The sequence below is a fragment of the Nelumbo lutea genome, chromosome 3, assembly GCF_056320005.1.
Source record: "Nelumbo lutea isolate HS-2025 chromosome 3, American lotus-T2T, whole genome shotgun sequence".
Classification (NCBI taxonomy): domain Eukaryota; kingdom Viridiplantae; phylum Streptophyta; class Magnoliopsida; order Proteales; family Nelumbonaceae; genus Nelumbo; species Nelumbo lutea.
In genome coordinates, this window is record NC_142686.1 from 51,888,489 (window position 1) to 51,900,428 (window position 11,940).

Below are 11,940 nucleotides of genomic sequence, written 5' to 3' on the forward strand. Positions count from 1 at the left end.
TATTCCGCGAGGTATTTGTGGGGTGCAGATGTGAATTCCATCATAGTCTGAACTAACCAATAATAATAATCCATGTCAATTATGCATATAATGTGACAGATTGGATTGGTTGTGAGACAAATACACTTAGGTCATGTTTAGGAGTGCTTAAAAATAAATGCTTAGTTGGGCCATTAAGCATTTATTGGTATTTGTGAAATAAGCTCAAAATAAGTGCTTATTTTTTAAGCCCAAATTTCTAGTTTTTTAAGTGTTTATACAATAAGCACTTATTCAATTTTTTTTTTCCTTTCAAAATGATCTCTAGTTGAATTTTAAAATACCACTTTTCAATTTATCCATAGTTTTTTATGAAAGCACTTTTATAAAAACGCTTTTATAAAAGTAATTTTATGAAATCACTTTTAGAAAAGTACTTTTATGAAAGCATTTTTACAAAAGCATTTTACGAAAGTACTTTTATGAAAGTACTATTATAAAACCACTTTAATAAAAGTATTTTTGTAAAAATGCTTTCATAAAAATTCTTTTAAAGGGTATATTTTGAATAATTGAAAGACAAAGAAAGACAAAATAGTCATAAATACTTATTTAAATTCTTATTAGAGAAAAAAACTACCAATGTCCAATATAAAATAAGTGTTTATTTTAAAAAATAAATACTTAAAAAATTGGACGCCAAATACAAATACGTGATTATTTGAATAAACACTTATTTTTAACTTAAGCACTCTCAAATATGGCCTTAAAGCCCAAATCACTTAACAGCAGACTCCATGTCATACAGTTCATGGTTGATGTTGAATATAATCATTGGCTAAACAGCATCTAGCACAGCAATCAAATGCAGCTAATCTGGTCTCATTATAGATTGTACTGAATGTGTAATCAGGCTCACGCTACCAACTTGCAGGATTTAAGTCTCCAATTTGCAGCTCTGCTCTTCTTCATCTTCAACCAACTTTGTGGAGATGCGGTTGGGACATTTAATTTGGGATCCAGTTAATGAGTAGTTACGGAGAAAGAAGATTATTACTTCTGCCCCAAGGCCGACGAGTAGGTTGGCAGTTCACAACTGGTTTTTAAATATATTATAAGTCAGCTTACGGTTTCGGAGTCCATAGACACATTCAGTGATAACACCCTGGAGGAAGAATATGATCAGTTTTAGACACTTATCATTCAAGTGTGCCTTTTAATTCACTCCATGACTTAAAACACACTTGAAGGACAAGTGTCACACAGTCACACACTGTGTCTATTAGATCCCGGGTCTAGTAGGTACATCTTTGCAGTAGTGTTTAGGATTGATATTGATTTTTGGGGTTTTTATGATTCAGTCCAATTCTAGGTGGAGTTAGGATTTTTCAGGGGTGGACTGAATCCTGCCCATAAATTGATGTCAAATTCATGGGCAGGATGTGGTTTATAGGGAGGTTATTAATAGATTAGGAGGGGGCTGAAAAAAGAAATTCTGAGGGAGATTGCAGTCTACCTTAGAGTCACATCAGTAATTCAAAAATTGCTGATTATTTTTGGTGTCTGATTGGCTGATTTATGGTATTTTAATTTGGTGTTTGAGAAATGGGCGGGTTTATGGTATTTTGGTGTTTGATCAGAAAATAATTGTTAAAGTTGGGTTGAAATGAGAAATCAACAAATTAGACCATTTCTATTTTTAAATTGATTTTAATTATGTTTGGATAGTGTAGCATCTGATATGAATAAGAGAGATAGTTGTCATCAATACAAAAATCATTGCTAATAATCACTACCAAACAAATTCATAATTGACATAACAGCAATGTACCAAATAAACAATTTCTAAGAAATCAGTGATTTTAGAAACCAATGAGTTTTGAGAAATCTCATCCAAGGAATCAACATTATTCCAAACATCTCCTAAGTGATCACTCAATTAATATTCTGACAGTTGTCTGGTAAATTTGCTTTTAATCTTTCCAAGGGTAGGCTAGAGATACTCATGGGACAGGTGTCAAGAATTTCTCCCATTGATTAGTTGTATATATGTTTCCCTTCCTTTCCCTTTCCTGCAAATCAAACACAACCTCACTGTGTGTACTTCAAATCAAACACAACCTCTCTTGCAAGAACATCATCTGTTATATAAATATATGTTGAATATAAATAAAAGGTTTAGCAATATAAAATACAGTGTGTACATATTTGTACTTGCACTGAGACAAAAACCAAGGTGAGGATTTAGTATTTGTTAGAAACCTCATGGAAAGTCTACACATCATCAAATCACATAAGCGAAATGGGATCGGATTGTCAATGACAATATCTTTCATACATAATGTTATCATTTACGGAAAGATGTTTTTAATACAAAATTGCGCTGCATTATGAGTATGGTGTGAGATTTGTTCTTTGAGGAGTAAGATCCGAATTCAAACAAAATTGCCTTTAGTCATAAATACTGGTATTATATTTATATATATATATATATATATATTCCTTTCTTTTTCCTCTTTGCTTTTATGATTTATACTTTCATGGGGCATAGTCCATCCCCATACCCATAACACTCCAACCGTAATGACGGCAGGATTTGATCCAAATATCGACTGTAACAAGCCCGAGATAGAGATCTTACCAACTGAGCTATTATCAATAGGTAGTTTATTTAAACATTTTTTATTTTCACTTTGTCTTCATGCATAGGATTTAACATAGGCTATGGTTGATTTGATAGAAGAGAGAATTAGAAAGTAGAAAAATGAGGGGAGGTTCTCAAATTTTATGAAATTATTTAAAAATTTCCTTAATTTTCTGTTTCATTACTGTCCAGTATCAAATCAAATGCAGCTTTAATATATCATCCTTTTTTGTTGCTAAATACTAATAAGGATTATCATGACCTTACAATAGAGCAGGTCCTACTTCTAACCACAAATTTAGTTAGAATTAAGTAAAGGATGCAGCCCAATGCTTCAAAACTGAAAAGAGATGCATATTGTTCGGATAACTGACTTCTATGAGAGGATTCAATGTATGCAAAAAAAAAATTAAAATAAAATAAAATAAATGATGGTTAATCAAACAAATTGTATATATATATATATATATATATATATATATATATATATATATATATATATATATATATACATTTTTTTTATATATTAGTTAATCGAAATCAAACCTATACAGGATATGTATGAAAATCGGACATTCCATCTTTTTTTCATGCATATTGGACTCATATTTGGGGGCGTATTGATGAAAAAGATACGGCCAAAAACTAAAAAAATTAAAAGGGGAAAGCAAGCTTCTTTTCCCTTAAATAAGCTTTCTTTCACCCCCAAATGATTCTAAAACTCCAAACTTCATTCCTAGAGTGTTAGATTTGCAAATTTTTGCAAGAAATAAGTGTGTATCATTAATTTTTTTAAAGAATTTTGAAAAAATATGGCAAAAATAGGTAAATTTTTTCAATATTTTATAATATCTTGTGATTTCTTTTTTTTTTTTTACTTGAATGTTTAAATTTATGTTGGTGTACATTTCTTACATTCAAAATCATAATTTTTTATGCTATCAATAGATTTATGAAAATTTCATAAAAATATAAATTAACAAAAAATTGAAAATGTAATTTTTTTCTTTGCCTCTAAAGACTAAATATGTTTTAGATCTATGGATTTATCTATCATGTCCATAGAGCAATTGAAGTTTTTTAATATATATTTTTTTATTTTTTAGAATAAATAAATAAATGAATAATTATATTTTATCATTTGATCACAATGATTGAATATATTATAATTCCATGGATGATCTATCATATCCACAATTGGAATTTCTTCTTTAATAACTAATTTTTGTATGTATTATATAATGTTTATTTATTTTTTATAATTTTTGGAAATGAATAATAAATAGTAATTATTTAAACAATAAACAATTATTAATTATATTTTCACATAGAAGTTGTGCCAATGCATGTTTTATGCTTGGATAGGAGAGTTGGGTTTTTCTCATCCCATAAAACATTAAAACTTAAGAATTATAATTTATAAATTATAGTTAAGCATAGGATTTTTAATGAAATTATAATTAGCTATAATATATTTCTTCATAAAACCATTAAAATATATTAATTTAATGTATATACACCTCATTGAGGTCTTATATTTAGTGTTTTTGATGTATTTTTATAGTTTATTAAAGTATTTATAGTGTTTCCAAGCATATGTATGCATATCTTAGTTTTTCTTGATACTTATTCTGTTGTTGATGTATTTTTCTCGATACTTATCTTAAAATTGCCTTTTTGATTCACTTGGCGTTTCCAATACTTTGAACCTTGGCTAGGGGTGTTCACGGTCTCGTAATCAAACCGTGAGTCTAAATTTCAAATCGAACTAGTAGTATTGATTTTTGAAAAATAGGTAACTGAAATTGAACTAGAGGCAAATCAGTTAACTAGTTGACCAGTTCAATTAACCATTAATTCAGTTCATCATTTTTTTTTGATTTTTTAATTTTTATAAAATATATTATAAATATATATAATAAAAAATAAAAATACATATAAAATATTTTATTATAAATAATAAATAATATGTTATATATTATAAATATTTATATATATATTATAATATATTATAATATACATAAATATATATACATACATATATACATATATACGTACATGCATAAATATATAGTAATTGGTTTGATTAACCATCATTTTTTTTTATATTAGTTAAACAAAATCAAATCGATACCTTTGAATTTTTAAAAATACCAAACTTATCAATTTGATTAACTAAAATTTTCGATTCAATTTCATCCATACAAATTTTTCGATTTTTCTTACTCACCCTTAATCACAACACATCGCAATTATACATTCAAAACATCTCCTATACTTATATCTTATCATTCTTTAAATGAGTAGGTGAAGTGGGTAGATAGTTTTCTTGTGGGTATCATATTCATTTCCAAACTCCCTATGGCTGCTGCTACATTTTCAAGTTTTGAGTTCTACTTGGGAAAAAAAGGCGATTAAATAAAGTGTAAGTACATGGACATGGTAGGCATACTTCAAATTAAAGCCATTGAATTGGAATCCGATTAATAATTAATAATAAATAATTATGCCCATTCTTGCGTCTAATCTAATTATATTTAGTGCAAGACGTTCTAAGTAATAAATATGTTCAATAAGATTATAAAATAGGGCCCAGTAGTTTGCAGGATCTAAGGGTCAACAACTAGCGTGTAGCGTGACTTGATGTCGAGTACGCAGCTTAGCGTTTTCTCTTTGTCCACATATACACGTGGGCTTCATTTGAAATTTAAAAGGCATTTCAAAGAATTGTCATTGATGGAGATTTAAGGGGTAAATACGTCATTTTGTAAAAAAAGACTTTTACGCGCCCGTCCTTTAAGTAGAGAGTTCCATTGGAGGATCTTGCACCCTTCTGTGTACAAGATTACAAACCCTTGTTTTTCTCTCCTGCGTTTTCTCTCTTGACTCACTCAAAAGGAGAGATTCGGGCGAGTGAGTGAGGTCTTCTAAGTTCCATCTCTCTTGCTGCTGGCCGCACGTCAATGGGGTTCATTTCATTTATAGGCAGAGTTCTTTTCGCTTCCGTCTTCATTCTCTCCGCATGGCAAGAGTAAGCTCTTCTTTTCCCTTCGCTTTGGTTCCGCAGATCTGATTCAATTTTCTTTTCTTTTGTTTTCCCTAGATTTTTCTTTTTTTTTGATGAATCTTCCCTAGATTTTTCTTCATCAGAAGTTTTTTTTTTTTTTTTTCGGTGTGTTTCTAAGATGTTTAGTCTGCATCACGTTCTTTGTGGGAAAGTTAGGGTTTTTGTTTTGTAGTGCGCATTCGTTAGTTGCTGGTGATTGGATCTGGTAGATATTTACCTGTTGGTTGATATTTCTGATGGGTTGAAGCGACGGATGCATAGCTAAACTTGTGATATGCTTTTCTTCGCCTTGGTTCATGTATCTATGACTGTTTTATTGCTTGATTTGACTACCTAGAAGCCCGCATCACATGGATCTGGGTTTTTTATCTTGGGATTTTAATAATTTGCATGTTAACGTAGATGATCTGATGCAGAAAACGTGGAAGCTTTTATTGCGTCTGCACGTCATTAATACGTGGATAATTGGGTCATTTTCGTGAATTTTGTTTCTATATATAAGATTAGATAGACTTAAAGCAAATATTTAAGAAGCTTGTTCCTCTTCTTCTTCTTCTTCTATTTTTTTGGTGTTTAAGTTTCTTCCATGTATCACGGGTTCTTTGGTGTTCTTATACTGTCTTTGTATTCCAATGGGCTATTTTGTGTAAATCAGGTTGATTTTGTGATAATGGGATTAGTTGTAAGGGGTTATTAAAAGATTGATGTATGCCTTTTCGTTTGGTTTAGATGGTGGAACTTGTTTTTATTTACTTATTATTTGTTGTTCTTGATTGCTGTGCTACCAATTTGTTTTGCTGTTGTTTTTTACATTGCTCTTATCCACTCCCCTCTCTTTAGCTCGAGAATATGCTTCTTACCCCTATCTGTTATTCTGGTTGTTCTTACTTTCTCGACTTATCAAATAGTTCAGTTGTTTCTATGAAATTTTTGCTGTTAAGAAGTCAACTTTATGCGTAAGAGGCTTTCATTGCCTGTGTACTATGTTGTATGGACACTTCAAAAATTGGTGCGGTGTCAGTGTTGAACACTTCAATTTTTTCCATGAAGTGTCCGATACCCTGACCAAGACATCTCCTTTCCATGTCCGTGTAACATTCCCTGAATAATAATTTTGTTGGGACACCTCCTTTTTGGTGTTCATTTTATAACCCATTATTCAGTTACTTCAGTTAAAAAGAATATGTGTTCTGACGTGCATAATTGCATCAAGATGAATACACCATCTTGTCATGGAATCGTAGTAGTTTTTTCCCCAATTAATTTGGTTTCCTTTAAGAATAGCACATCTAGGATACCAATCTGCCGAAACTTTGGCAAATTTATTAATTTTTGTTAGAAAATTTGGTGATTTTAATGACTATAACTGGTTTAGTTTGGTTCATAAACTTTGGGGTTCGCTTACGAGAACAGGGTAATCAAATGCTCCTTGTTTATGGTAAAATACCATCTACGGATTTAGTTTGTTGTTACTTATGCAAAGACTTGGGTGCTTTTGTATTGATGGGGAGTGCTTTCAATATTTTACTGAGAGCTTTTGGTCTTAATGACATGGTTGGGAGAACTAGGCGTGCTCTTTAGATATTGAACCACTTCCTATATATGGAAACCCTCTTGGTGTTGAAAAAAATACTATATTTTTAAGGTGCAGTGGGTTGAGGTTACTTTCTTTATGTTTCTCTGGAAGATCAATGGTGATACTTGAAGGGATAATATTGATGCAGTCATAAAGTTGGTTGCCAGTGATGATGATGGTTGCTAATCAGAACGAAGGAAGAAGATTGTTGATCAATTGTGTGCTTCAATGAGGTCATCTTTATGATGATGCTTGGACTTGTTCTTTCTGATTAATCACTAAATTGACAGTTGAAAAAGGTAAGTGACTTGAAATCTCTGAAATTGTCTCATTTATAGAAAAGATATAGTGATATTTGAGATAAAAAAAACATTAGATGATACTTGGAGGGTTAATATTTTGATGTAGTCAAAAAGTTAGTGGCCAGTGATGGTGCTTGCTGATTAGAAGAAAGGAAGAAGGTTGTTGATCAATAGTTGTGCTTGAAGGAGTTCATCCCCATGATGAGGCTTGGGATTGTTAACCATTAGAATTGGTAGTTGAAAAGGGTAAGAGGCTTGAAAGCTTTGAAGTGGGTGCACCTGTTGTAGCTATGTTTTAAAAGTTGGTTTTCTCTGTTTGATGTGTTTTATGCATTATGCTTGAAGTTGTTATTAATTCCACTGTGGTGCCATTTTTATTTTTATTTTTTGCTGATAAACATTTGATTCAAACTTTGTTGTAAACTCTTCGCATTTAGACACCTAGACTAAATGGAGATTTCCTTCCAACTTTTTACTCTAACAATTTTTTTTTACTTGACTCATGGCTGTAATTAAAAAACTTTTCCAAAGGTGATGAAGTGCATGCATATTTTACCTCTTCTATAGTTGCATGTTTCAAGTCTAACCCGTGCTGGCATAAGGTGTATTCAGTGTTTTGAAAGGCGTGGGAAGTGTATGCCTGGAGGCATGCCCCCAGCCGAGCTGCCCCCAAAACGTCCTGAGGTGTATGCCAGAGGTGCTGGCACCTCTGAGGCGTATGCCTCGTATGCTTTTTTCATGAGGCATGCTAGAGGCGTACGGCTCATGTGCCTCATGCATGCCTCATATAAAATGACAGAAAAAAAGAAAAAAAGAAAGAAAAAATGAGGGAAAAGAAAGGGAAGGGAAAGAAAAATAAAGAAAGGGGAAAAATAGGGGGAAAAGAACACAAAGAAATGGAAATGGAAGAAAAGATAAGGGGAAAGCTGTATACATCTTCATTCTTCTTAATATAAAAGATTTTTATTACAAATTAAGAAAAATGAGATCCTCCTTCCTTTTATTTCTCCTCCCCTTCCTCCTCATCCCCTCCTCTTAAAGAGGCTTATGCCTCTTACGTTCTGAACCACGCCGCTTCTAGGTAGTGGAATGCCTCACATCATGCCTCTGTTTTAAAACATTAGCCTAGGTCAAGGAGAACGGTGCAAAGAGTGACTACTTCCTACTTAATCCTTAAATTATTGTAATTGTTATGGTTCATCATGGCAATGGTGTGCTAGTTTATCTCCTCTGAGGGCTGTTGATCTATCTAATGGTCTCTAAGATGTGAGTCTGAGCGTATCTTGGCATTTTCTTGTGCATTGTATATAATGGGTATGTTCTATAGTGTATTAAGAGGTTTCTGCACAGGAAGGGGCTAACTTCAGCCACTACAATCTGCTGGAGCATCATTCGGTCGGAAAAACCTTGGCTTGGAAGACTTTCAAGACATTGAGAAGTGTCATGGTAATCTTCTGGAGTATGTAGCAGCAAAAAGAGTCTGATCAGTTGCTCAATTCTTTTTATTTTTGTTATTCCCTGTGAGTACCGAATCTTGGTGCAGAAGACTTCCAGGATACTTAAAAACACTCGGTGGACTCTATATTTGGAGGATGTGAGCAGCAAATGGTGTCTACTATGTTGATCTTATTCCTTCATCATCTTTGTTTTTTTACCTAGAGGATAGCATTCTTGCCTGAAAAGTCTTTTGGGACATGTCATTTTCTGAAGGATGGCAATGCCAATGGGCTTGCTGTTATTATTCTTATCCTCATTTTCTTTTCTTTTCTTTTCCCTTGAGGATGGAGCAGCCATGACTTAATTCTCTCCCTTTCCTCCTTTCTTTCTCTTTTCTTTTGCCTAGATGATGGGGTCAGATATTTATTTTAATTATTTTTTCTAATATTTCACCATGCTTTTCTCAGGTGAGGACCATTTTGGTATTTCATTTGATTGTCAAATGTGCTGTTTAGAGCATAACAGTGGAACCAACTACTTACATGCCTAGTAAACCAATTTTCTTCTGTATATGGCTATACTTTTAGTTTTTGCAAGAGCTATGACATGACTATCTTTAACAATAAGCAACTCTGTATCTTTGGGAACCGAGAAAGTTATGTCTCTGCAATGATTTTATGGTAAAAAGGTGTGATAGTACACTAGATGCTTGTGTAGCCACCAAATTGGATTGAATAACAAAGAGTTTTCCAGGTAGGCCTTTTTTACTTATTTTATCACTGTTATTATGTTCTTCTCTCATCTTGAGAAAATTCCCATTGATTGAAGAGTTGTCCAGGTAGGCCTTTTTTTTGATAAATTCCTACAGGGATAGAAAGGTGCATGCTGTTATATTAGGAGGAAAATTTCGTGCTATTTATCTAATATATTAGATTTGGCAACAATTTGAATGCTAGAGAATAAACCAGGAGTTGAAAAGCTGACACAATAGATGTTGCTATAGAGTTTTAATCTTTTAATCTTTAATATATATTGATAATTGCCTACAGTTTTTGCTCTAAGCACTAAACTTTAGGTTTTGAGTTTTGTTGTCTTGGCATCTTATGGTGGTATTTCTCTGTATTGAGCTTTTGTTTTTCTTTTTGAAGCCACTGTATTGGGCCTATCATGTTCAAGGTAATCACTATCTTGTTGGGGCACCTAGTAAGCTTTTGTTCCTTTTGATGGAAAAATTGATTGGATTTGACTTGTTCAAATATGTGATTAGGGTGTCTGATATCATGTTAGCTTGGTTTTTCCTTCTTGAAGTTTGCAAATAATAGAGTTGCATCCTGTGCATAGTTTATCGAGTTTTTATCCTATTTATCTATGATTTGTGTCTATTCCTATCTTTTCAACTGTGCAAATAATTTGTATGTAACGTATATTTTATTTTATTTTTGGTATTCAATGTATACTTTCTATTAATGTAAATAGTTTGCACCTGGGTGTTTCGAGCTTGATTTACTGTGTGACTTGCTTATAGGTTCAATGAATTCGGGGTTGATGGTGGGCCAGCAGCAAAAGCTCTTAGACCGAAGTTTGATGTTTTGACAAATCATGTGACCTCTAACCTTGGGGTGCAAGTACCTGAAATTGAAGTGAGAATCACCCCACTATGAATACTTTAATCAGTTACAGATTAATTTGCTATGTCACATTGCACTATGCATGACTTCGAGGGTGTGTGGATTCACAGATTAAACATTTGGTTGCGGGGGCGGTAGCTTTGAAGGGTATTGGAGGCATTTTCTTCATCTTTGGCAGCTCTTTTGGTGCATACCTCCTGGTACGTACACCTAAATGTCACTTAATCTCATGTGATCCTCACAATTATGCTAGCATATCTCAAGTACTGTTGGTCTATCTGTATCTTTAAGTACTGATATAGAATCTTTTCTGCAGGTTATACATCAGTTGCTTGCTACTCCTATTCTATACGACTTTTACAACTACCACCCTGACAAGAAAGAATTTATTCAGCTTTTTGTCAAGTTTACACAGGTCAGAGATGCCTCATCTTGAATCTTGGCGGCTTTTGAGTTGTGCTCAACTTGTTTCTTTTAGTAATTTTTTAAACTTTGTTTTTTTTTTTCAGAACTTGGCGCTTCTTGGGGCATTGTTCTTTTTCCTAGGAATGAAGAACTCTGTCCCAAAGAGACAGCCCAAGAAGAAGGCTCCCAAGGCAAAAACAGTCTAAAACAAATGGGTATTATAAGGTGGAAGGACATTTATTGGTGTTGGCAGCTCCTGGTCGATTATAGACATTCGTGATGTTGATCGCCTAGGATTCGTCAAGGTGGTATTCATTGAGATCTGCTTCTGTATTCTAGTATTAGACTTTTTTCTTCCTTTTTTATTGTCTATTTTCCTTTTTGAGGTGATTTTGCATCTTATAGGTTAGCTTTATGAACCTTCTCCGAAGTTGAGGTTTAGATAACTTGCTATTTATCAAATTAAGGGTCTTTTCCTTGTGTTGGTTGCTCATGAAGTATTGCTAAAAAGTAGTTCCTTTTGGCCATTTCTGTTGCATCGTCTTGTTGATTTTCTGTTGGTAATATAATAATGGTGAGGCTTATGCGTATGAACTTACATTGAACTGTGGAACCAGTAAAAAGCTTCACGGTTCCTAAATCAAACTCTATTGCCCGAAGGGGACTCATTTGTGGTGGTGGCCGGGTGGGGACTGGGTTCCACCCTAAGCAGGTATTGCAGTGAGGCCAAATTGCAAAAATGCAAATACGGTGGGAGAAATGCATAGAAAGCAAATAATTTTTTTGATGGGCCTGGTTTGTTTGCAGTTCACATTTCATTCGCACTGGTGCAAAAGTATTGGAGTACAAATGGGTTGATTGCCTCTGGTTTATTTATTTATTTATTTATTTTTTGTTTCAGA

At 33.1% G+C, this 11,940-nt stretch overlaps 1 protein-coding gene across 1 annotated transcript; it reads left to right on the top strand.

Moving 5' to 3' along the window:
• Nucleotides 1–5,394: 5,394 nt before the first annotated feature.
• LOC148864945 (HR-like lesion-inducing protein-like protein) lies at nt 5,395–11,565 on the top strand. Its single transcript, XM_088977718.1, has 5 exons — nt 5,395–5,654; nt 10,531–10,645; nt 10,744–10,833; nt 10,950–11,048; nt 11,143–11,565. The coding sequence occupies exons 1-5, from the start codon at nt 5,587–5,589 to the stop codon at nt 11,242–11,244; spliced, it is 474 nt and encodes a 157-aa protein (XP_088833844.1). The 5' UTR covers nt 5,395–5,586; the 3' UTR covers nt 11,245–11,565.
• The last annotated feature ends 375 nt before the right edge of the window (nt 11,566–11,940 follow it).